Source organism: Muscardinus avellanarius (genome assembly GCF_963383645.1).
Source record: "Muscardinus avellanarius genome assembly, chromosome: X".
Classification (NCBI taxonomy): domain Eukaryota; kingdom Metazoa; phylum Chordata; class Mammalia; order Rodentia; family Gliridae; genus Muscardinus; species Muscardinus avellanarius.
In genome coordinates, this window is record NC_137792.1 from 74,580,228 (window position 1) to 74,607,649 (window position 27,422).

General features: G+C 39.8%; 1 protein-coding gene across 2 annotated transcripts in view; it reads left to right on the plus strand.

Annotated features, from left to right (window-relative positions):
- FRMD7 (FERM domain containing 7) overlaps nt 1–27,422 on the plus strand; it is a gene marked incomplete at both ends in the record, with an annotated part of 49,387 nt that overhangs the window by 16,082 nt on the left and 5,883 nt on the right. The window contains 6 exons of one of the 2 annotated variants that reach the window (XM_080718490.1): nt 10,571–10,675; nt 11,847–11,889; nt 14,758–14,836; nt 17,461–17,558; nt 25,511–25,625; nt 25,813–25,960. In XM_080718490.1, the coding sequence (XP_080574616.1) occupies nt 10,571–10,675; nt 11,847–11,889; nt 14,758–14,836; nt 17,461–17,558; nt 25,511–25,625; nt 25,813–25,960 (588 nt within the window). The remainder of the gene's footprint in view (nt 1–10,570; nt 10,676–11,846; nt 11,890–14,757; nt 14,837–17,460; nt 17,559–25,510; nt 25,626–25,812; nt 25,961–27,422) is intronic. The other variant, XM_080718489.1, reaches the window with a different exon arrangement.

Here is a 27,422-nt window from a genome sequence, read left to right on the forward strand (position 1 = left end):
TAAGTAGATGGTTTAAACGGTATTATTCTTTAAGGACTTCTTTATAGAGTTTCTGAGAAATTCACAACCAGTCGTAACAGAGAGGCTCCCAGGCTGCCTGCAGCCCAGCTGGGCCACACAGAGAGCACTCTCCAAAGAGAACAACATAGAGCCAGAAACAAGTAAGGAAACGGAAGCTAAAAGTGGTTGGGTGATTAGTAAAAGGAGAGGAAAGTACCAGGTATGGTGGTGCGTGCCTGTAATCCCAGTAGTTGGGAGGCTGAGACAGGAGGATCACAGGTTCACAGCCAGCTTCAGCAATTTAGCGAGGCTCTCTGAAATTTATACACTGTTTCAAAATAAAAAAAAATAGGGCTGGGGGTGTATCTCAGAGGTAGAAAGATGCCTCTGGGTCCAATCCTAGTACCATGGTGGGGGAGAGAGAGCGAGCGAGCGAGAGAGAGCGAGAGCGAGAGCGAGAGCGAGAGCGAGAGCGAGAGAGAGAGAGAGAGAAAGAGAGAGAGAAAGAGAGAGAACACAGTCCAATTCTGAGAAAAAAAAATGGAATGTCAGGAAAATAGGCTGCATATGAAAGAAAGAATGAATACAAAGAGTAAACAGGTTGGTGGTCAAGCTTATTAGTGGAGTTTATATGTGCCTGGGTTCCATCCCCACTGTCACAGAAAGAACATGTAGGTGTTCTTTTCCCTCTTATCCTTCATGTACCTAGAAATTATTTTACCTTTATGTTTAAAAACAGCCTGGTATAATGAAATGATCCCATTTCTGGAGGCCAGAAGACCTGTATTCCTTTCCCAGGTCTACTATTCACTTGCTGAAAGACCTCATACAAGTCATTTTCCTGCTCTACATCTCCATCTCCACACATGTAAAATAAAGGGCCCTGAGTATGGGATTTCCAATAGCCTTAACTATGTCTCGGGCATCTCATATTGTTAAATGTACACAGAATCTATCTCCAGTTTAAAAGAAATTTCCCACTACCATGTAGAGTCTAGTTGCTCATGATGCACAGCACGTGGGTTTAGTGCTAGAGCATCACGTGAAACAAACAATTATAATTGTTTTAATTACCGACACTAGCTAGTAATTTCAACAAGACTTGGGAGCACTGTCTTGAGAATGCTATTATTACACTGTCACTTTGCAGCAGTCTTTCCAGGATACGCTTGATAATTTCAATGTCCTAGGAGTGGGAGTAAGATTACTTTTAGGATGGTATTCTTATGCAGGTTTTTGCCCCCCCCCCTTTTAGTATAAAAAGTAATCCTGACTGGTGAGAGTCTCTTAGATTCCATCCAACTACTCTAGTAAAGAATGTGAATCAGATGCAACCTGTATAGGTCATTGCTGGCCTCCCTAATGCTCCAAGGCAATGAAAGATTGCAATTCCCTTGTACCTTTGAAAAGGTGTCTGCCAGGAAGTATCATTTATCAGGCACTAGACTGACTATTTAATTCCAGGGTTCTCTTCCTAATTTGGTTTGCCAGTATCGATATAGATGAGGGGAAGTGGGTGGTGGTCAGGTAGCTGCTCAGTTGGAGTCTCTAGGATCTCCCCTCCCCAATGGCATTCATGTGAACCAGAAATCTTTCTGAGTAGTTAACTTAAGAAATATCACCGGATGTGATGGCGCACACTTGTAATCTCTGTTTCGGAGGCGGAGACAGGAGGATCACGCTGGTTTGAAGCCAGCCTCCCTGGCTTCAAAGACCCTGTTTCCAAATTTAAAAATATATAATATAGGCCTGGGAGTGTAGCCCAGAGGTAGAAGGGTTTCCAGGAACCCTAGTACCACCAAAAAAGAAAAAAAAAAATCAAACCTTCCATCTTTCCACACATGCAGCACTTTGAACTGCTCTATGTTTTCAGAAATCAAATAAAACCCAGTTGCAATTTGGTATGAATTTCACACAGGCACAAACATCTGTAAGGGTTGTTCTTTTGCTTATCCACACCAGGAAATATTGTGCCCAGAGTTAAACTGTACTTCCCTCTAGGGTTTATGGCTGAACCCTATGAGTTCTGGAGAAAAGTCCTTTTGACTTCCTACTTATTTTTTGTCCTTTGATGTGTGACTGCACCTTGCTCTCTACCAGATGCACAAAGACTAGACTGCCTGCAGAGAGAGCTCCATTTCAGAATGAGCTACTGCTACCTGGTAATTAGCCTCTCAAAGCTCTCTCAAGGTTTTTAAAACCAGTAGTTAAATCCCCCAGAAGGGTTATAGGCTTGCCAATGAAGTTCTTTTGCCCTGACCTAAAGGAGGCCCCTTCCCTAGTTCTGTGGATGGGCCACACAGTGCAAACTTTTGAATCACGTTAAGGATATTTCTTAGAAAACCAGTTGCATTCTACTATATCAGTAAATATGTAAGATGTGGAATTTTTTTTACAATGTCAAAATATTTGCATTTTTAATGAAAATAGTCTTTCAAAAGAAGCAGTCCCAGAGTTTAATCTCCCAGGAGCTTGAGAATTTCTGGATGTAGACTGTGGATTTTGTAAGAAAGGAGAAAGGCTTGCTCTATAGAAATGAGGTGCATACCTATTGCTGTTTGTAAATAACAGCTGCCACAAAGTGAAGGAATACAGAACGAGACACAGAACAAGATTTCACTACATGGCTGAAATTAAATCAGTATCATTGAAAATAAACTGCCTGGAAAGGCACCAAGTAGTATCAAAACATGGAAATATCTCCAGACTTCCTGTCCTACCTGGCATAAGTTGGATTCTCTCCCTTCAGTGTTTTGCTTGGTTCTGGGTTGGTTCCAAAATGCTATCTGGAGCTAAGTCTGGTGGCACATGGTTGTAATCCTGGTACTTAAGAGGCTGAGATAGGAGGATCGCAGGTTCTCAACCAGCCTCAACAACTTAGTGAGGCCCTCTGCAACTTAATGAGACCCTATTTCAAAATAAAAACAAATAAAATAGGGCTGTGGGTGTAGCTCAGAGGTAAAATGTCTCTGGGCTCAAACCCTAGTGAACACACACACACACACACACACACACACACACACACACACAGTAAATGCTATTATCTGGACTTCAGAATTTGAAGAGTCAAAGGAGAGACAAAAAGAATAGTCAAAAGGGAATAATTCACTATAGTCTTCACAAAATTGCCAATTGGCCATGTATTTATGTTAATTTGGATAAAACTGATCCCAGGCCAGTGCAGATAAGTGATTAAGGTCAGTTGTAAAAGAGATAATCCACAAAGAAGCTCTGAGAGTCACCACAAAAGACCAGAAAGGATTCTCCAGGTGGATGAATTTAAAAGGAAATATTGAATGTATCAGGAGTGAGGAGTCAAAAGGATATTTGATTCATTTATTCCACCAGAAGGCTTTAGGTATAACAAGCCATGATTTTCTTTTAAGACCTGCATAGACCAGGGAGTTTCAAAGGAGGGGCTCAAATATGCGCAGAGATCTGTGAGGAATGGCCAAACAACTCTACTCATAGATAGGCCAGTGTAGGAATAATTCAGTAAAAATCACTTAGAGGTAGAATGCCCCTGAATTCCATCCCCAGTACAGAAAAATAACGTGAAGCATAACTATTAAAAGAGGATATGTAGTTTGCATTTGTGACAAGAACAATTTCTTAAGGAAAGCATAAGAAATATATATATATATATATATATATATATATATAATTTTTTTTTGTGGTACTGGGGATAGAACCCTTCCACCTCCGGGCCACACACCCAGACCTATTTTTAAAATATTTTTATTTGGAAACAGGGTCTCTTAAGCCAGTGAGGCTGGCTTCGAACCTGCGCGATCCTCCTGTCTCAGCCTCTTAAGGGCTTAAGAAATATTGAATGACAGAATCAACAAAGGAATTAGGAGAAGTACCTATAAGATACTTTGTATAACATGCTTTCATTTTTAGTGTGTATATGTGTGTGTATGTGTGTGTGTGTGTGTGTGTGTGTGTGTTCCTGGGGATTGAACCCAGGGCTACTCTATCTCCTGAGTTATATCCTCAGCCAATTTTTGGGGGGGTCTGGGGATGAAACCCAGGGACACTGTGCCTCTGAACTACACCCCCAGCCCTACTTTTTTTTTAGTCTTTTTATTTTTGAGACAGGATCTCACTGAGTTGTAAAGGACCTCCCTAAGGAGCTGAGAAGGTCTGCGAACAGCGATCCTCTGGTCTCAGACTCCCAATGCTCGATTACAAGCGTGCGCCACCATGCCCGGATCCTCAGCCATTTTTATTTATTTAAAAATAGTGTCTTGCGGGCCGTGGTGGCGCACGCTTGTAATCCTCGCGCTTGGGAGGCAGAGACAGGAGGATCGCGCGGGTTCGAAGCCAGCCGCGTGCGCTGGTTTAGGAGACCCTGTTTCCAAAAAAAGTAAAAATAGGTCTGGGTGTGTAGCCCAGAGGTAGAAGGGCTTCCAGGAACCCCAGTACCACCAAAAAAAAAAAAATAGTGTCTCACCAAGTAGCTGAGGCTGGCTGCGAACTGCCATCCTCCTGTCTCAGCCTCCCACATAATAGAATTACATGTGTGTGCTACCATGCTAAGATTCTGTTCTGAAATTTTTTTTTTTGCGTGTCTGGGGATGGGAACCCAGGGACATTCGACCTCTGAGCTACACCCCCTGCCGTATTTTTTATACTTTATTTTGAAACCGGGTCTCACTGAGTTGCAGAGGGCCTCACTAAGTAGCTGAGGCTGTCCGCGAACAGCGATCCTCCGCTCGGCCTCCCGATGGCTGGGATTACAAGCGTGCACCACCATGCCCGGCTCTGTTCTGAAATCTTAATTCTATAATCTGAAGTTTTTTTTTTTTTTAAAGTAGGTGATCAAAATGCAGAAATATTAGTCTTCTTATTCTAAGGTTGTCTAAGTTGGTTCTTGTCTAGTTCATTGATAAAATTTGGTGAAATGGAGACCCAAATTAGGTCATGTACATATGTACATACCTTAAACTACTTATTTTAAAATAAAACAAATATATTTAAGTTCAAATATAATAAATATACATTATGTTCATATACATTATGTTCATACACACAAACACCTTTAAGTATTTATTTTCACATAAAGCATATATATTTATGTTCATATGCAATTCTTATATAAAGCCAAGTTCTTTTTGTATCAGTATTGGGGATGGAACCCAAGGCCAAGGCATGTGACTCCAAGTTACACTACAAGCTGTTTTGATTTCATGGTTTGAAACGAGGTCTTGCTAGGTTGTTGAGGCTGTCCTCCAAACTGCAATCCTCCTGTTTCAGTCTCCCATGAACTAGGATTATAGGCATGTTTCACCACACCTGGTTCAAGGCTTTATGTTAAGTGTGAACTTCTGATTATGTTCCCCTTGTATTTCATCCATAATCCCAGCTACAAAGTCTTACCTATAATTTCTATTATTGCTTTTTTTTTAACGTGGAAACACAATGCTGGGGAAAGAATTTGAGTACAAAATCTATTCAGTTTTGAATATATTTTCCTCCAAGATGTTCTGGGGCAGTGTGTGTATGGTACTGGTGATCAGACTCAGGCACTCTACCTTTGAACTATACCTCTAGTCTTCTTTATTTAGAAACAGGGTCTCGCTAAGTTACTGTATGCTAGCCTTGAACCTGCAATCCTTCTTTCTCAGGCTCCAAAGTACTGGGATTATAGGCATGCACCACCACACCTGGTGTCTCCTCCAATCTTTTACTAATTTCATATCCAAAACCAATTTGAAAGCACATTTAGGGGAATTTTTAGTTATTGAGTATTTACAAAGAAAACAACTTCCTTATCAGAGAAACTCTTGTTTTTACTGCTCATAATAATGTTTGATATGCATATAATTTAATTTTGTGGGTACTAGGCATTAAACCCAGGAGCATTCTACCTCCAAGATATACTCTCAGTTCTTATTTTTTGTTTTAAAACAGGGTCTCATTAGGTTGCTGAGGCTTGGCTCAAAAGTATACTCTTCCTGTTTCAGCCTCCCAAATACTGGGTTTACAAGTGTTCTTCACCAGGCCCAGCTATATACAATTTAATTCCATTGTGCCATTACAAGAACAAATAGAAGCTGGGCACGGCGGTGCATGCATGCTTATAATCCTAGTACTTGGGAGGCTGAGTCAGGAAGATCACAGGTTTGAGGCCAGCCTCAGCTACTTAGTGAGACCCTCTTTCAAAGTTTTAAGAAGGGGCTAGGAGTATAGCTCAGAGTTAGAACATTACTGGGTTAAATTCCCAGTATCATCATCATCATCATCATCATCATCATCATCATCATCATCATCTAATAAGAAATAAAACTATAAGAAATAAATTCAATAAAATATTTAGTAAACACAGGACTCAACTGGTGGATGTCAATGTGTGCAATCATATTAGTGTAGCCTTCTAGCTATGAGCTTTCATTAGAACATGGGCATTTGCCACTGTTTTCAAGAGAGAATAGAAAGTCCTGTCTACATTATGAAGTAGAAATGAGAACCCCATGAAATAATACTGTTCTTATCCTCATTTCATAGATAAGTAAACTCAAGCTCAGAAAGTTTCAGTAATTTCCCCAAGGTCATATAGTGACTAATTGTTCTTCCTGAGATGATTATCATACTGATATATATGAATCAAGTTAAATGTTTGGGTCCATTCATCTATTTATTCAGTATAAATGTTCACTCTTTGCTAGGCAGTGTGTTTAATGCTAGGTACAAAATTGTGTGTGTGTGTGTGTGTGTGTGTGTGTGTGTGTGTGTGTGTGTGTGTGTGATTGGAGCCAGAGACACTCTACCTTTAAGCCACACTCCCAGCCTTTTTTAAAGATAGGGACTCACTAAGCTGCCTAGGCTGGCCTCACACTTATGAGTCTCCTACCTCAGCCTCCCAAGTAGAAGGAATTTCAGTCATGCTCCACCACATCTGTATAAGCATATGGCTCTTGTCTCTAGTTACCTGGAAAAGGTAGATCAGTCTGTGAGCTTCATTATTTTTCCCAATTTATCCAGTTCGAAAGTGAGTAGATCAAGATTACAATCCAGGTCTACTTTAACAAATTGGTATATGACAGCTCTGGGTATATAATTAGGTACATGGTTCTTAGACCTAGCCACTTTTAATATTAGTGTTTCCATGAGAAAATGAGTTTAGAACCCCCAGGAACCAGTGTTCAGTAGTTATGACCCAGTAAATTAGACAGCAGTATAACAGGTTCAAGGTTAGCATGCAATAACTTAGTAAGACCCTGTTTCCAAGTAAAAAATAAAATAGTCTGGGAGTATAGTTTAGATGGGGAATGTTCCTGTGTTCAAACCACAGTACTACAAAAAATATATATGTTTATAACATATAATATATATTTTTTATTTTATAAATTTATTTGCATATTCATAATATATAATGTGTGTAATTTTATATCTATAAAATATATAATGGCTTTTTTGTGGTACTAGGGGTTGAACCCAGGGGCTTTATACCTTCAAGTTACACCTCCAGCCCTATTTAGTATTTTGGAACAGGGTCTCACTAGGTTTCTGAGAATCTCACTAGGTTGGTGACACTATTCTTGAGCCTACAATCCTCCTGTCTCAGCCTCCCAAGTACTGAGATTACAGGTGTACAGCACCACACCAGTTTATAGGTTTTATTTAAAGGTAGAGAGTACTCTTATTGTAATCCAATGGAGATGAGGGCAAGATAGGATTCAGGATTGGAGTGCCAATTCCTTGAATAGGAGGACTGGCACTGGTCGTACACTATCTAGATCCAAAAAACAGCTTGATTAGAATGTAGAAATGTGTCAACTAAATAAGAGCAAGCAGCTGGGCTTGGCGGTGCACACTTGTAATCCTAGGAGTTGGAAGGCTGAGACAGAAGTTCACGGTCAGACTCAGCAACTTAGAGAGGCCTTCTGCAACTAAGATCCTGTTTCAAAATAAAGAACAAAAAAAGAGGTAGGGGTATATATCAGATGTAGATTGTCCCTGGTCTCAATCTGCAGTACCAAAAATAAAAATAAAATAAAAATAAATAATTAGAGAGTAAGCAATTGTACAGAGAATCAGAGGTCTAGAAAGGAGAAAATAGGAAAGTTGTATAGAAAGAGATATGGTGAGGAAGATAAACATAACACAAAAATTGAGGAATTGCATCATCATGGTAGCAAAAGCTTAAAAGTTGCATGTTTAGACAGAACCAAACTACCTTTTATGCAACACATTCCAGAAGGCTGGCCAATTTCAATGTACACTAATGGAGGACTGAAGGGAAATGCCTGTCCTGGAGGCAGGTAGGGGGGAGAGTGGGTGGGGGAAAGCCTGAGTGCTGTGAGTGCCTGATCTCCAAATGCATGAATGCCTAAGGCTTTCCAAGCAGTTCAGCAGCATACAGGGATGGAAGAGTCGGGGGTGGGGGGTTCTTCCTATAAATGTGACATGGGATCTCATGGAAGGGAGCAAGAAGAACACCTTGATCTGAAACTCAAATGGCTATATATTCTTTGCGATTACAGACACATTTTAATAGGCAGACCCAGGGAAAAGTGACAGCATGGATATGGAGGATTAAGTGGCTGGTGGAAAATAAGAGTAAAAACAAAGAGGAAAAGGGGAACTCTTGGGTTTCTAAAATCGTTTGCAAAGAAATCAGAGTCTATGATGGAATTCGATCCTCGTGACTGAAATGTTTCTTTAGTGTTGGAAAAAGGATCGCCGTTATCCCTCTCTCTTTAGAAATTCCCTTTTTTTCATAATAAAAATCCCTTGGCAGTTCCTTGTATTCAGGACTTTAAAAATAGGAGCGATTTCATCTGTCTGGAATGGTTTGTGTCAGCACTTGCCCCAGGCAAGGTTGCTACATAGGCCAAAACGTCCTGTCCCTGGTCTTCTTCCTCCATCAGGCACCCCCTCTCCTGGCCTCTGTGCTTCTGGTACCCCCACCCCCATCCAGAACTGACTCTGCTTTCCCGACCCCTGCTCCCATGCAATCTTCCACAAGGAGATGGGGTCTGACTTTTCTCTCAGCAGCTCTCTCCCCAGGTGGTAGGGACATAGAAGGTTGTGGCCTTTGTGGCCTATTTGCATTTAAAAATAGGATCTTGGTTAACCCAAATGAATCTGGAGTTGGTGCAGTTCTGGGCAATGTAACCAAGCAGAGGGAAGTCTGGGGGTGGGGAGTGGGTGAGGTAGGCTGCCTTCCTGGAAGCTATTAAATCCCAGATGTGGGCTATGCTCAGTGAGGTACTGCCTCAGGCTGCGGGGGTTGGGGGAGTCGACTCTCTGACTTCTCAAGGTTGCTGTTAATTCTGTGAGATGGTGATTTCCTACACGCCCAGCTTCCTCTGCTGCATTATGGGCACCTTGTGACTGACTCTAACTAGGGGTTTTCAGCAGTGTGTGTTCATGCCTATCAGCCAAGGCCCAATTTTTCCATCACTGTCTTCCTGGCAGCAGCAGCCCTTGGGTTCAGCCACAGTGGCCAGGGTGGCTAAAGATCAGTCCCAGCCAAAACTGGCTCAAATAGATTTCTACAGAGAGCTTTTCAAAGCTATTGTTCTCAGAAAACCATCAGTGAGGCTCTGTTGTGTGTGTGTGTGTGTGCATGCGCTATATGAAGGAAAAACAAATATGTGTGGCCTTAGATGAACAGAGCAATACTGCATGCATATTTGGTGAGAGAAGATGCAAAATGAAATCTGCTCAACAAGCGCATTTATTTCATGTGTGATTGGCAAACATGCAAGAATGCAAGAGCTCCTATTATGTGCCAGGCTCTGAGTTAGACCTGACAAGTAACAGAAAAAGTAGCACAGTCCCTGTTATAAAGGAATTCAGACTAGGGGGAGACTTGCAGCCTGAGAACTATCCTGATGGAGGTAAGCCAGGGTGTTGAGGAACATGAGCCCTTGGCTCAACCTGCAACTCAGAGTGCAGAAGGCTCCCCTGGGAAGATGGCATCTGGACTGAGTACAGGGTAAGCCAAACCTCAGACAGGCAGGAAAGGATGACAGGAGCAAAGGCTTTATGGAATGAGGCCACCTGATGTCTGTAGGGTATTGTGAGCAGGCTATGATTTAATAAAGAAATGTCATAAAGAAAGTGTCAGGATGAGAGGCCAGGAAATGAGGCTGGAGGGATAGGCTGAACCTTGCAAAGGACAAACAGCCCAGCCCAGCCCAGGCATGGCCACTGCAGGATTTTAAGTGGGGGAGCTTTAGGGTCAGATTTACACCTTTATTAAATTATCTATGAATCTTTTTAATGAAATTATTCAAACTGTAAGATTAATTGATTAGAAATTTGCTTTGAAAGGGGAAATTGACACGTCTCACTATAGTTAAGCGCAAGGCTTTCTTTATCCAAGAGGATCTATCATTAAGCTGAGACTTTTTTAGGGATGTGGATAAAACCATCTGTATGGAGATGTGCCTACTATCTGTGAAGCTCTCTATACCATTTAGGAGGGCTTAGGTCCTTCAGATAGATGTTTTAAAGAAAAGGCTTTGAGAGAGTATTGTCACTCCTGCCCTTTATCCTGTGCTGCAGTGACAATATCAGAATGCAAACTTTGCTATGATTTATTTGTTTTGTTTAGCAAAAGTCATCTGGAAAAGCCCTGTTTAACCTGAGTTGCAGCCATCTCAATCTTGCTGAAAAGGAGTATTTTGGATTAGAATTCTGCAGCCATTCTGGAAACAATGTAAGTTGGTTTTTTTGCAGGTATTTTAGTGTCCAGAATTGCCTCTAAATGCAGTTTGTAACTCTGGGTTCAATCCCTAAGAACACACACACACACACACACACACACACACGCATGCACGCACACACGCACGCACGCACACACGCACGCACACACACACACACAAATAAAACACTAAATATCAAATGCAATTTAGGTCTAGCTATATAGGGCTCAACCCCTTGACTGAAAAATAAAAGCTATTTATATACCTACAAAATGATTTTATTTAATTACAATTGCCTCCTCCCTCCTTGTGTATTAAAAGTCACCTCAGAGCCGGTTGTGGTGATACACACCTGTAATCCCTGTACTTGGGAGGTTGAAACAGAAGGATCCCAGGTTCGATAATAGCCTCAGCAATGTAGTGAGATTCTCAGCAACCTAGCAAGACCCTGTTTCAAAACAATAAAATGAAATAAAATAAAATAAAAAGGGCTGGAGATATAGTTTACAGGTAGAAACCATTGGGTTCAATCCCTAGTACTGCATACACACACATCACCTCAGCTTGCCAAACACAAACTCTTCTACCCTAGGCTTCTGTATTGTCACTCTGAGCACCTATTCATGCTGTATCTATTGTGGCTTTCTAGAGGTTGAACCTCAACCACCCACAATGCAGACTCCCAACTTCACCAGTGAAACTTCAAATGATTCTTCTTGGCTATTTCTCAGTTCCTAAATTTCACAAGGTTCTCCCACTGTTCTATGTTGTATATATATTGGCACCTTAATCCGGCATTAGGGACCTGTAGGATTCAAATGTGGAGCCAAATGCCTTCATTAGTCTCTGTAGCAACTAATGAGCATTATATGTGACACTTCTGTTACCCAACTGAGGCAGGGAGCAGTGATTCAAATGGCAACAACAGAGTGCCTAAATCAACCATGTTCACTGGGAGGAAGCACATTTAATGTGGTGGAAGGCCATCATTTCTTTGACATATCTGTTCATTTCTTTGACATCTCTGTTTATTTCTTTGACATTTCTGTTCAATGTCTTTATAAACCTAAATAGACCCAGTATTTGTTTATTTCATGTTGACCTTTATCTGGTACTGAAAAGGAAAAAAAAAAGTCAGCTCTTAATGCTATGTTCTACCAATTTTTTTCATTAATGTTTTTACAGGTTTGGTTAGAACTTCTGAAGCCCATTACAAAGCAAGTGAAAAGTAAGTATGCAAAATCATTTAAGAAATATAGCGCTCCGTCCACACTTGAAAACGATTTCAGCAACCCAATATAATTTCCCACCTTAATATAAGGGAAGAAAGGCTTTGATATATTATCTCCATCCTCCATGCACTTAGCAATTTAGAAAATTGTTTTAATTTTGCCTGAGATGAAGGAGAACATGCTGCTGGAGCCTTGAGTACATCTGAAGAATGCTGGTAATTACTGCTTGCTGTGGATTGGCTCTAGGAATATATCTCATATTCTGGCCCTGCCAATCTTCAGGCATCCTTAATGTCAGTCTGCACTGCTACTTACCTTCTGCCTGAAGCTTCCTTAGTTTTAGCCTTTGCTAGAGGCACCCATTTTCTACAGTTTAAATTGGAGTGCCTACAATATGTGAACTATTTTTCCCTCTATTTCACAACCTAGTGCACTGGTTTGCAATTCCAGTGTGCCATAGAAGAACCTGGGGTTGTTTTTTTTTTTTTGATACTTGAGATTGAACCCATGAGAAGTGTGCCTCTGAGCTCCCAACCGTTCTTTTTTTAATTTGCATTTTTTTTCTTTTTTAAAAATTTTTATTGGTGCATTATATTCATATATCATATTGGGGTAAAAAACTTGTGTGTACATACATGTACACATCGCTGATTTAACCCCCCACCCAATTCCCACCCCATTCCCTCCCTGTCCCTTCTTCTCTTGCTTGGCTTAGTGGTTGACTTTGATATGTTTAAGTACATTGTGTTTTTTAGAGATTTTCCTCTCTCCCCCTCCTTTCTCCTCCTTTAGGCTGTCTTGTTTGCTCCTCTATAGGATTGCATACATATCCCACAGTTTTATAATCCATTCATCTTTTGATGGACATCTTAGCTGGTTCCATAATTTGGCAATGGTGAATTGTGCACCTATGAATATAGATACACAAATCAGTCCTTAAATTTATGTGAAATAACAAAAAGCCCAGAATAGCCAAGGTAGTTCTTATTTTTGTTTTAAAGCAGGGTCTCACTAAGTTGCTGAGAATATCACTAAGTTGTTGAAGCTGCTCTCAAACCTGTGATACTCTTGTTTCAGCCTCGCCAATACTGGTATTACAGGCATGTGCCACAACAACCGACTGGAGTTCTTGTTAAAATACAGAATTACTGTACCTCATTTCTGGTTCCACAGTTTGTATGTTTAAACAATTGCATACGTGTTTCTGAGGCAGTTAAACATTGATAAACACTTTGAGAAGCACACTTTTGGTGTTTTTTCCTGGTTCTTCCCCCATCTGGTCTTCACATGTTGGTGCTTCCCACAGTCCTGTCTGTTCGTGCTGTGTAATCATCATCAGTCACATTAATTTATCAGCTGCCATACTAATTCCTCCAAATACACCATCTACACTACGCCCAGAGAGATGTATTGAAAATATAACCTTGACTACCTCACTCTCTTGCTTAAAGTACTTCATGGTTCCATTACCTTTAAAGTTCAAATTCCTTAGCATTATGCCCACAGCACTGGATTCTGACTATCCTTCTTGCTTTGCCCTGCACTAGCCATTTGTATTCCTACCTCTGCTAATCTTGACAAAACCAATCTCAGGTGTTGGCTTCACAGATAAGTGACAGGATACCCACTAAAAATGGAATTTCAGCTAAAGAATAACTCTTGGTATAAGTACATTCCATTGCAATTGTTTAACTGAAATTCAAATTGAGCTGGAAGTCTTGTATTAGTTTTCACTAAATTTAGCTGCTCTGCTCAGTTGTCAGCTCCTCTAAGAAGACTTCATTGCACTTCTCTGAACTCTTTTCTCCCTCTCTTGCACTCACAGTATTCAGGGCTTACAGCACATTGTGGATTTGTGTTTGTCTATCTGGATACATGTTTATTCTACCAGACTGTGCTTTAGTTGTTTTTGACTTCTGTTATCTTCCTAATACAATACTTGGCACATGATAGACACACAATAAATATTTTTGAATACCACTTACTGAATGGTGCTAATGTTTCATGAATGTGATTATTTTCAATGCACAAGATTTCTTATTCTTTCACTTTTTTGTGGTGCTGGAGATGTAACCCAGGGCCATGTACAATGCTAGTCAAGCACTCTACCACTGAACTATACCATCCCTACACCAAATTTCTTGTTTTCAAATGCAGGTAGGTGTGAAAATAAGTACATGTCATTCTTTTTTTTTTAATTTTTGGTACTGGGGATTGAACTCAGGGGCATTCTACCTCTGAGAAACATCACCCAACCCCTTTTTATTTTTTATTGAAACAAAGTCTCTTTATGTTGCTGAGGCTGGCCTCAACCCTGAAATTCTTTTGGGATTACAAGAATGCAGCACCATGCCCAGTTAGATACAGTTTTTTTGACATATATATTTTAAGATAGAGACATTGATGTACAGTGTTTCTAGTTCTTTGTGTGAGCTCCTTAAGCCAGGTGATAGTCCTCTCCTCCAGCTGAACCTTGGCTCTTAAACAGGAACGCAGAATCCCAAGTAACATGTGGGAGACTTTTCTGAATGGATCACTTCTTAAGAGAGGGCACAGTGTTTTTTAAAGGGGCATATCCTTACACAAAGAATCTCAAAGGGAAAGAGGTGGGAGAACTTTCCAATTTGCTATCCACAAGGAGACATGACCCAGAAACAGCAACACTAGCAACACTATATAACTAAAAATTGAAAATTCAAAATAAAAGCCTGTGGGAAGAAAGGAGGGAAGTGAAGTGTGTGTGTGTGTGTGTGTGTGTGTGTGTGTGTGTGTGTATGTGTGCATGCAAACGTGCATGCATGTATAGACCTGTAACTGTTGTGATGGACATTTAAATAAAACTTATGGAGATATTGTGTTTTAAGCTCCTAAGGAGGTTGTTTTCAAATTTATGGTGAAATTTTTCCCAGTGGACCCTGGACATCTTCGAGAAGAACTTACAAGGTAAAGTACATACTTAACATAAAGTACATACTTAACATAAAGTACATGTTGCATGATGTTTTTGGAGAATTCTTATTCTCCATTTATGGGGGGGGGCTGGCTCTCTTTTGCAAGGCCTGTCTTACATCTCTCTATGGGAGATTGCAAGGAGCTGGAATAGGGAAGGCAAGGCTGGTCCTTGGGGTGTTAATCTTCCAAGAGCTTGGCACTGCAGTGTTCTAGAGATGGTAGAAAACCTGGGTGAGTCCTTAGGGATTGTGCCATTAACTAGTATAATAATAAGTATATCCTCATTCATGGCATGTGTTTCAAATAACTCATTGATATCCATGTGCATTGAAATGAGGGGAGATTATTTCATAGGTAGAAAGTGAAATATTTTATAATGATAATATATATTTATGAAAAATGTCCTTCAGGATTGTAGTGTAAACCTACTTCTGGAAAAATACATCCTTGATATAACACTCCCCCCAACCTTTTCTTGCTTTCTAGATTTAGACTCTTTCACATAAAATTTATCTAAGAGATAATCTAGTCCAGCAAACTTGGTTTACAGATGAGGAAACATATCCTACGATTTAAAGGTACTTGGCCACTATTACAAGATGTTGGCAGTTATTCTTCCTGACGTCTCTCCTCCTACGAGGTTCATGGCCAGTTCATCCTCATTCCTCTTGAACAGGGGGAGGCCTTTCCAAAGGGTTCCTGCAGAAGTCACTGTCAATAAGCCTCTCTATATCTCTCCCCTGATTTTCCATGTTTTAAAGTTGGAGGCTGCTTTCCCAGATAACTTGATATCTTGGTATCTATATCAGTTGGCATTTGCTAACCCATTTTAGTTGCGTTTTAAATTGTGACCAATTTGGATGGAGATAAACTTTCTCATAAAAAATGAAAAAATCAATGTGATGATAAATGATTCATCAGCTGTTCATAGCAAGGAGTTGGGGTTTGTGGGAGGCAGCTGCATTTTTAACAGCAAAGAATGTGTCAAATGACAAGAAGTTGTTTTCTTGCCAGGAGCAAAATGAACTTCACTTTCTTCGTAGTGACTGAAGTGATTTTTCTCATTTACACCTGTATTTGAAAACTAGTGGTGGCAAAAATGAGCCTTCCTTTCATGTTTCCCCATTGGTCTCTTTAAGATCACTTAACTATGGCTGAGTTGATGTGGATGGCTTGTTTGAGTTGTTTGAGGCTAGTGTACAGATTTCTTCAAGTGGCGTGCAAATATAATTTTTCTAATTGAATAATTTCTAATGCATTCAGGGAGCTCACAATTCAGAGGGTTATTATGATTAATGCTTATGCAAATTGAATAATCACCTGCTAAGTCTTTTCAATCTGGATTTTCATTTATCACTTGCAGTTAATTTTTATTCACCTTGTTACCTTCAAGCCTTAATTAGATGACAAAAAAGTACACTTAGAACTTCATTTAGAAAATCACATTTTGACCAGACAGGATAGTGGATTCCCATACTTGTAGCTATTCTGAAAGGCTGAGACAGGAGGATTGCAAGTTTGAAACCAGACTGGGCAATTTAGTGATACCCTATCTTAAAATATAGAGGAATTGAGATTTAGGTCAGTGGTAGAGCATGCATCTAGAATGTATGAAGCCCTAGGTTCAATCCCAGTACAAAAAAAGAGATAATTACATTTTATATAGGGAAGTGCCCGTACTCAAAAATGTTTTAATGCCTAAAATAAAATATTAGTACAAACTTTGGAGCATGAAAGAACACAGTCAGTGGTGGAATCTTTGCAATGCACATTTTTCCCAAAATCTGTCTCTCATTTGATAAGTTCTTAAAGATGTGGGGCAAATGATGTGTGTGTGGCAAAGCCCTGGGTGATAACCTACAATATGGATCCCCATTGAGGCTTCAGTGAGCAACATAACTTCATTCCAGTCAGTAAACATGAGTTACACACCTATTCCATGTAAAGTGCTGGACTGGACTCTGGTGAAAGAGATAGTTTAGGCAAAGGGAATAACATGGGCAGAAGTCTGGCCTCAAGTCCTTGATTTCTGAAACACATTTATTTGGAAAGGAGTTAGCCCAGCTCCTGAGTTTTAGAACTGAGTTTTAGCAGATCCAAGTTCTAGCCACAGTTTTAATATCTTTTGGTGACACACACATGTCACACACATCTCCAAACTCCTCTCTATGTTCATTATTGTAAAATGGGGAGATCACTCTTGCTCCTAGGTTGTGATGCCAGACAAAACATGGCAGCATGTGTTATAGTACTTTGCTGGCCTCCTGGACATTCTCCCTATTGCTGGGTCTTCTTTTCTCCCTAGATCAGGGTGTGGTTTTGCTACTTGGCAGAAACTTCCAGAGAATGATTGGTGACCACCTTACTCAAGTTGGCAGGGAGATTTGGCCAGGGCAATTCCTAATGGCCATGAAACCTGCCAAAGTGCTGGATGAGCCGAGTTGTGGCTGGGGCTGTTTTGAAGCTGAAGCAAAGCCTTACTCACCATACTTGAATGACATCTGTCTACTGGGGGTGCCTCTTGTTTCTTGAATCATCTTGGATCTTGAATAAGGGAAATGCTTCTTTCTTATTCATGCTTCTTTCTCAGGAGATTTTCCCCAACTCCTTTGCAGGTATCTTTTTACTCTTCAAATAAAGAAAGACTTGGCACAAGGAAGGCTTCCATGCAGTGACAACTGTGCCACGCTGATGGTGTCTCACATTGTACAATGTAAGTACCAAATGTCTGCTTTGGGACTGTCAGCCAAGTAGAGAACCAAGTAAGGGAATTGAGCTTCCCAATGTGTCTATTGCCATGTCAAGGTTTAAGAGGAAAGAAAGCATCAGGCATAGTGGTTCACGACTGTAATTCCAGAACTCAGGAGGCTGAGACAGAAGGATTTCAAATTTGAGGCCAGCCTCAGTGACATAGCAGGACCTCAGCAACTTAAGGAGATCCTGTATGTATGTATGTGTATGTATATGTGTATGTATGTATATATATATATATATATATATATATATATATATATATATATATATATTAAAAGGGGGCTGGAAGTATAGCTTGGAGGTTAAATGCTGCTGGTTTTAATCCACTGTACAAAAGAAAAAGTGGAGAGAAAACCTGGATACAATATTAGAGAAACAGCATGGCCCAGTGGAAAGAGGCTTTGTCATTGCAGCCATTGAGACTTCAAATTCTCTCTCCTAACTGTTGTAGGACAAACCTCCCTCTCTGAGCTTGATTTTTCTTGTCTTTAGTAGTGACAAGGCTAAATTCTTATAGTTCAGCTCTATAGATTTAAGTAAATGCTGATTTTTCTCTCCCTCAGTCCAATCTTCCCCTCCTATCGCCCCTAGGCTTACTGTCTAGGAACTCGTTTGGACAAATCTGGGCATGGCTTTTGCCAGGCAGGCCCTGGCTCCCTCTGCTTGCCAAAGGGTCTGTCTCTGGAGCACACTGTCATGTTGAATATAATTTCTTTGTTGTGCTTTATCATGATTCCAGGAGAACAAAACACAGAGTACAGCAGGTGGAAAGAGTCTAAAAGGGAAAAAGGCCTCCGGCATCAATTACTGTCCCCATATCCTAGAAGTGAAGCTGTTGGACTAGGCTGAATGACAAAGTTGGGAGGAAGGAGGTCTTGGGAACTATGGGGCTTGCCTGACAGGGGGCAACACTGTTCCCTTAGCCCTAGGGTCTAGGCAGCTGGAGATAACATCTCTTCTTTTAAGGCCAGCTGGACTTTCTTTTCTTTTTTGAGGCCTCCCAAGAATACACTGTTCCTTACTAATCCTGCAGGATCATAATTTCAGTTTTTTGTCTCATACATTCAGTTTTGACCTCTGTACCTTACCTTCCTTCCAGTCCATAAATGGTAGATTTCTGATTTCGCTGGGAGCTCCAAAATGAAGTACTTGGATAGGGACAGAGTTTGAATCAATGTTTATCAAGTGACTCTTGGCCCCCTCAGGAAAAGAGGGCCCCAGGATCTTAGAAATGTAGTGAGTGACAAAAGCCACAGTAATCAGGAAAGGCTGATGGAAGAGGTGGCTTTTGTGCTGGGCCTTAAAAAAGATGCAGAAGAATTGGATAGATAATTACAGAAAAAAAAAAAAAACAAATACAAAAACAAAATAGCATAAAAAAACAGTTGTGGTACAAGGAGCAGCTCGAGGATGCAGAATGGCCCAGTATTCTCAAGCATGGTATCTACTTAGAAGAGGGAACTGAAAGTGAAGCATTATTTTGAAGGGTCTTGAATGCCAAAGTCACTAACCAGTAACCAGCATTATACTTAAAGGGTTGAGCAGATAGAGAAAACACTGTGGAAAACATCTTTCTTCAGTTTGATTAGTGGTCAGGGTATTGGGGTTATTGGATGGCTTCTTTTGGGAGAGCCCAATTCATTCTTAACACATCTGCTTTGTGAATTTAGGCATTCCTTAGTGGCTGTCTCAGGCATAGCATACAGAAGCACTCAGCTTTTCTAGAAGTTCTTGTCTCAGTAGAAGCTCATTCCATGGGGGTGCGCGGCTAAATTTTTAAAAGGTTAGGTTTCCATTCATGGTGAATTTTCATCAGGTTCAGTAGACTCTAAGGTGTGGTGCAGAACACAACCAGGTTGTTTATGTATCTGTTTAATATATTCTATGCATTTAAGAAGCTCTGCCCTCTGACTTCATCTGCTTAATTCTCTCTTACACATATTTCTATTTTAGTTTGATGTTCCCTCACAAATATAAGTTGTACATTTCAAATAAAGCCTCCTCCTCTGACTTCTCCTCCTCCTCCTTTCCCTCCCCCTTCTTCTTTTTGGTACTGGAGATTGAACCGAGGAACATTCTACCTCTGAGCTACACTCCAGCCCTATTTATTTATTTGGAAACAGAGTCTCCATAATTGCAGAGGGCCTCACTAAGTTGCTGAGGCTGGCCTTGAACCTGTGATACTCCTGTCAGCCTGCCAAGTACAGAGATTACAAATATGTGTAACCACTCCTGACTTGAAGCCTCCCTCTTATGAACTCCCTTAACAATACTTCTTTGTCATTCATTCAAAGAACAATTTATTTTTTCTTATTGAATCTACCAAGTGCCAGATGGTATTATAAGCACTGGGAACAAGGCCTATAATACAAATTCATAAGAATTTGTGTTTACAGAGCTCTCCATTTTGACAGTGGAGAAGATTCAATCAATGACCCAAAGAAGAATTATATGAAGAGTATTTGAAGGTCATAAGAGAAATGGAGAAAAGTAAAACATGGAAGGGAGATGAGAGGTTCCGAGGGTGGCTACTGAATATTTTAATAAGGTGGCGGGTAACCCTACAGTTACTGTGAAGGTGACAGAGACTTGGAGGGGGTGAAAGAACAAGACATGCAGAAATATATGGTGGAAGAGCATTCCAGGGGAAGAAAATATCCTGTGCAAGAGGCCTGTGGGCATGCCAGAAACATCACAAATCCTCTTGGAACTGGCTGGAGCTGAATATGAAAGGGAGAGAGGAATCTTAGATGGCCTTCCAAGCATATCAGAGACATAGTTCCTGACTCTAAATGGAATGAAGACACTGAAGCAGTTCAGGGAGAGGAATGAAATAATCTGAATGGGGTTCTAACAGAATTATGTTGGCCTCTGTGGTAAAGAGACCTGTGTAGGGAATGGAGAAATGGGGATATCAGATCAGAGACCATTGCAGAAAGGAGGGATGCTGGTAGTTTGGACCAGCATTGTAACAGTAAAAGGATTCATGATATTTGTCACTTTCCTTTACTGTAGATATTTACTCATTTCTATGCCATAATTCTCTTCCTATATCGTTGTAGTCTTGTAAGGAGAGAAAATGAGCACCATCTTATGTGTTCTTGAATGTACTAAGGGCCAAAATGAGATCTTGTGCTTAATAATTTCAGAGCCTGAAAGACTGGTATATTTTTGTTTTGTTTTGTTTTGGTAGTGGGGATTGAACCCAAGGGCATTCTACCTCTGAGCTACACCCCCATTTCTTTTTATTTATTTAATTTTGAAATAAAGTTGCACTAAGTTGCTGGAGCTGGCCTCAAAGCTGCGATTCTCCTTTCTCAGCCTTTCCAGCCCTGGGGTTATAAGTGCAAGCCACTATGCCTGGCTATGTGATGCATTTTAAAAACTAGCTCTACTGAAGCATGTGTTACATATCATAAAATTTACCTACCCATTCATTCATTCATTCATTCATTCATTTGTTTTTTATGCTGGGAATTGAATCCAGGTGCATTTTACCTCTGAGCTACATCCTCAGCCCTATTTTTATTCTTTATTTTGAAGCACGGTCTCACTCACTAAGTTGAGGAGGGCCTCACTAAATTGCTGAGGCTGGCCAGGCTGGCTGCAACACTGTAATCCTACTTTCTCAGCCTCCCAAGTACTGGGATTACAGATATGGGTTCCATACATGGTTAAAATTTACCCAGCTAAAATATATAACTCAGCTGGGAATGATGGCTGTTTTGTCAGCACCTAGCAAGACAAAACAAAAAATTAAAAAAGTGCTGGAGCTATAGTTCAGAAGTAGATTGTCCCTGGGCTCAGTCCCCAGTAGCACGTGTAAACACACACACACACACACACACACACACACACACACACACACACACACAGAATTCAATGATTTTTAGTAACATTACAGTGTTGTGCCATCATTATCACAGTCCCTTTTCTGAACATTTGCATAATATCAATAGTGATCTCTCAGGCCCATTTGCAAACACATTCTGTTCACATGCTCAGCTCCAGGCAACCACTGACTTACTTCCTCTATGCTTCTATACATTTGCCTTTTCTATACATTTAATGTAAATGGTATAATAATATATATGATGGTTTTCATCTGGCTTTTTTCACTCAACATAATGTTTTTGAACTTCATACAAGTTTCAGGTTTTCCTTCTCTTTGCTTGAATAGTATTTAATTTTATGAGTATAATACATTTTGCTCACATATTCACTCGGTCACGGGCATTTGGGCTGTTTCCAGTTTATCTGTTAAGAATAATGCTATAAACTGGACATGGTGACGCACACTTGTAATTCAAGTACTTGAGAGGTTGAGATAGAAGGATTGGGAATTTTAGTATTTCTCTAATAACTGGTGATGTTGAACACATTTTACATGCTTATTCCTATGTTTTCTGTGGTAAAATGTCTATTTGAATCTTTGCCATTCTTAAAATGAGCTACCTTACAATTGAATTTTAAAAGATTCTTATAAATTCTGATTTATGAGCTATGTAATTTGTAAATTTCTCTCTCTCTGTGCTTTGTTTTTTTAATTTGTAGCAAGATCATCTAAATTTTACTGATGTATTTTGAAATACAACATTTTAATTTTTTATGAAATTCCAGTTTCTATTTTGACCCTGTTTCAAAATAAAAAATAAAATAGGACTGGGAGTGTAGCTTGGATGTAGAATGCTCCTGGGCTCAATCCCCAGCAATACACAGACACATAAACACACACACACACACACACACACACACACACACACACACACACAGAGAGAATAATAGTATAAACATTGAAATACCAGTCCTTATATGGATACATGTTTTCATTTCTCTTGGGTAGATTCCTAAAAGTATAATTGCTGGGTGTTGTGATAAACTTATATTGAACGTTTTAAGAAATTGCCAAACTGTTTTCCAAATTAATACAGCAACACAATATATGTATGAAGTTTCCAAATTTCTTTAGCATTTGGTATTATCTTTGATTATAGCCATTATAGTGGGCAAGAAGAGGTAAATCATTGCAATTTAATTAGCATTTCTCTAATGACTGATGATATTGAACAATTTTTCTTTTCTTTTTTTTTTCTTTGAGGTACTGGGGATGGAACCCAGGGGCATTCTACCTCAGAGTTATACCCACAGCCCTAATTTTTTAAACTATTTTGGAACAGGGTCTCAGTGAGTTGCAAATGGCCTCAATAATTAGCTGAGGCTGTCTGTGAACCATGATCCTCCTGTCTCAGCCTCCCAAATGCTGAGATTACAAGCATGTGCCACCACGACCAGCTCTCAACACTTTTTATGTGTTCATTCCTATATTTTCAGTGGTAAAAATTCTATTTGAATCTTTGCCTATCTTACAATTAAATTTTAAAAGATACATAATTTGCAAATTTCTCTCCTACTTTGTGCCTTGTCTTTTAATTTGTAGCAAGGTCACCAAAGATTTTTAATTTGTAAAGTTTTTGATTTGTAGCAAGATTTGATTTAATTTGTATCAAGGTCTTCTAAATTTTCACTGGTGTATTTTGAAGTACAGCATTTTAAATTTTTTATGGAATTCCCGTTTCTAAATCAACCTTCCTCCCTTCCTTCCTTCCTTCCTTCCTTCCTTCCTTCCTTCCTTCGTCTTGCTAGGTTGCTGAAAGTCTCTCTATGTTGCTAAAGGCTGTCCTCAAACCTGTCATCCTCTCATTTTAGCCTCCCAAGTGTTGAAATTACAAGAATCTCCCATCATGTCTGGCACTAAATATTTTAGAGGATCATATTTTTGCATTTTATCTAAGAACTCTTTTTCTAACTTAAAGTCACAAATATTTTTATTCTAAGTTTTCTTTAAGGTTTTTTTTATAAGATTTCCTCTTAGATTTGGGTCTGTGGTCTATTCTGAATAGTTTTTTCATATGCTTGTGTGGTGTATATTTTGCATGAGGATGTCCATTTGCTCCATTCGTTGACACCAAGTGTAGTGGTGTATGCCTGTAATCCCAGTAGTTGGGATGCTGAGACAAGAGGATCATAGATTTGAAGCCAGCCTCAGCTACTTAGTGAGACTATGTTTTAAAATAAAGAATGAAAAGGGCTGGGGTTGTAGCTCAGAGGCAGAATGCCATGGGTTCAACCTCCAGTACCAAAACAAACAAGCAAACAAACAAACAAAAAAATAGATAGAAAACATTCTTTGAAAATACTATTATTTTTTTTCATTAAATTGTCTTGGCATCTCTGTTAAAACTAATTGCTCCTAGAGTTTATTTCTGGACTCTGAAACATTCTACTGATCTCCATGTCTGTTCTTTTGCCATCACTTCCCTGTCTTGATTGCTCTAGCTGTGTCCTATGCTTTGAAATAGGGAAGTGTAGCCCAGCATGGCGGCAAATGCTTGTAATCCCTGTACTTGGAAGTCTGAGGTGGGAGAATTACGGGTTCAAGATCAGCCTCAGCAACTTAGCAAGGCCCTCCATAACTTAGTGAGACCTTATTCCAAAAATAAAAACTAAAATAGGCCTGAGTATGTAACTCAGAGGTAGAATGCCCCCGAGTGCAACCCACAGTAACACACACACACACACACACACACACACACACACACACACGAAATAGGGAAGTGTCCATTCTCCAATTTCATTTTTCCTTTTCAAAATCATTTTGATTATTCTGTGTCCTCCTCATTTCCACGTAAATTTTTAGATTGTCAACTTTTACAAAAAAGCCTGCTAGAATTTGATGGAAATTGCACTAAATTTGGAGATCAGTTTTGGAAAATATTTCCTTCTTAATAACATTGAATATTTTAGTCTATGAATAAGAAATATCTTTCCATATATGTAGATCTTTTTAAAAATTTCTCTCAGCAATGTTTTATAGCATTCAGGGTACAAATCTTATACTTCTTTTGTTTAATTTATTCCTCAGTATTTCATTCCTTTTTGATGTTATTGTAAATGAAACTTTTCTTAATTTCATTTTGGGTTGTTTATTGCTAGTCTATACAAATATATTTATATTTTGTATATGGATCTTTTATCTTACTATCTTGCTGAACTAATTGCTTAGTTCCATTAGTTTTTTGTGAGTTTCTTAGGATTCCCAGTGTACAGCATGATGAATTGACTGTGACTGGCTTACATTAGAGTTAACATGTTTATTCCCTTTTCTTGATAATGTATGATCAGAGTGGAGTGTTGTTTGTGGGGTATATTAGTTTACTATGGCTGTTATAGAAAAATATAAGAGACTGTATGATTTAAATGAAAGGAAATTTATTTTCTCATCCTTCTGGAGGCCAGAGTCCAAGACTAAGCCTTGGCATATTTGGTTTCTTCTGAGGCCTCTCTCCTTGGGTTGAAGATGGCTTCCTTCTTTCTGTGTGTTCATATGCTCCTTTTTCTGGTTTTTCATATCTCTAGCATCTCTCAGTGTGTCCACACTTTCTATTTTAATATGAACACTAATCAGATTGGATTAGGAGACTGCTAATGCCCTCAATTTTAACTTAATTATCACTTCAAATGCCCTGTCTCCAAATACACTCATATTTGGTGGTACTGGGGGTTAGGAATTCAATAAGGGAGAAACAAAATCCAACCTACAACAGAGGATGATTGGAAGTAGGAGAGATTATAAAAAGAATGTGGGAGAAGAAAGCCCTAACAAAACATACAACTGTAACTTCGGGAACCTTTTTTGCTGTAATTTACCTGTACTGAGCCAGCAACACACTACTTCTGATTGGAAAAAAATGTTAGTAGAAATGCAAATATACACATATCATGAGGAACAAGTAATGGAACTATCCTGGCTGAAAATAAAGTGCTGTTTTGGAGAGATCAAAAGGTTTCCCTGGTGCTCCATTACTAACTCCTCAATGGTAATGTCAAAATATCACTTTTTCTCTAATGCAGCAGAACTGGGAGACTTCCATGAAGAAACAGTTAGGAAACATCTGGCACAAACCCGGTACTTGCCAAACCAAGACTGTTTAGAGAGCAAGATCATGCACTTTCATCAGAAGCACATGTAAGTACTTGGACTAGCACCTGTTTCCCCATTGTAGGACACAAAGCCAGGGCAGACTTTCAAAGTAAGCCCTTCAGGCTTAAGAAGCTTCAGGCTCAAGAAAATGCTGAGTCCCTGATAGAGTTCTCAGGGTGGAAGTGTCATTCTTGCTGCATTTATTAGGCTCATAAATGCTTTCCCCTTTCAGTGGCAGGAGTCCAGCTGAATCTGATGTTCTGCTACTGGACATAGCGAGGAAGCTGGAGATGTATGGCATCAGGCCTCACCCTGCCAGTGATGGAGAAGGGATGCAAATCCACCTGGCTGTCGCACACATGGGAGTGCTGGTGTTACGGGTAGTGATCCTCTCCTTTGTAGCTCTTCAGTTGGAGGATGGTGGGAGGTGGTTATCTTGACTCTCTCATGGATGTTTCCAATATCACTCTTAAAACCAACTAGAAAAGAAAGTAACAGCTGAGAATATTGGGGGTAAGCCCTTTCCCCTTGATGTACTTTGCTGACATGTGAAGTTAGCACATGTTATGTAGATTCTGAGGCATTTACCCTTTAGTCTAGGATAGCATGGTATGCAAAATGTCTAGAGGCTCTTTGGAACTTCTAGTCTAAAAATCTTAGACTGCAGTATTGTCCAGATTCTCCATAGACACCTTGAGGGGGTCCAAAATGTGGGGTGCTCTTTTTTGGTACTGGAGATGAGCCCAAGGACATTCTACCTCTGACTTACACACCTAGCTTTTTAAAATTTTTTAAATGGGGTCTCACTAAGTTGCTGAGTCTGACCATGAACCTGCAAGCCTCCTGTCTCAGCCTCACAAGTATTGGGATTTTAGGTGTGCACTACCATGCTGGCTGAGATGCTCTTGTTCATGATTATCCTCATTGGAGGTGCCCGGTGCCAAATGGTAGCAAATTAGTGCCCAATCCTTCCAGTAACCGTTGCTGTTTACTGGTTCATTCTATTCCCAGGGCTTTTCCCCCCAGGTTAGAAACCCAACTCAAGTAGGGTACAATGGCATATAGCCTAGTGAGACTTTCAGCAACCTAGTGAGATACTGTTTCAAAGGAAAATGTAATTGGGCTATAGTTGTATCTCGATATAATGCCCCTGGGTTCAATACCAAGTAACACACACACACACACACACAAAAAAAAACATGAGGAATGGAACCACCATATAACCTAGCTATACCACTTCTTTGTATTTTTCCAAAAGAATTAAAGTCAAAATACTATTGTGGTATATGTTTATAACAGCACGATTCACAATAGACAAATTATTGAACTAACCTAGGTGTCCCTCAACAGATGAATGGATAAAGCAAATGTGGTATATGCACGCAATGGAATTTTACTTATATCATTTGCAGGAAAATGGATGGACCTAGAAAATATTATGCTAAATAAGATCAGCCAATCACAGAAATTCAAGAATCATGTTTTCTCTCATATGTGGGAGCTAGAGAGAAAATAATGAATAAAAGGAACTTCAGCTAAATGAGAAAGACCAGTAGAATAGTGGAAAGTATGGGAAGAGGAGAGAGAAAGAAAGACAGAGAGAGAGAGAGAGAGAGAGAGAGAGAGAGAGAGAGAGAAAGAAGAGAAGAGAAGAGAAGAGAAGGGAAGGGAAGGGAAGGGAAGGGAAGGGAAGGGAAGGGAAGGGAGAGAGAAAGAGAGAGAGAGAGAGACAGCACACAAAGAGAGGACAAATGTGGTTTGAGGAAGGGAACTGTTCAAGTAATGCTATATCCATATATGAAGGTTTTACTACCAATATCACTAACATGTACATGGAGGGAG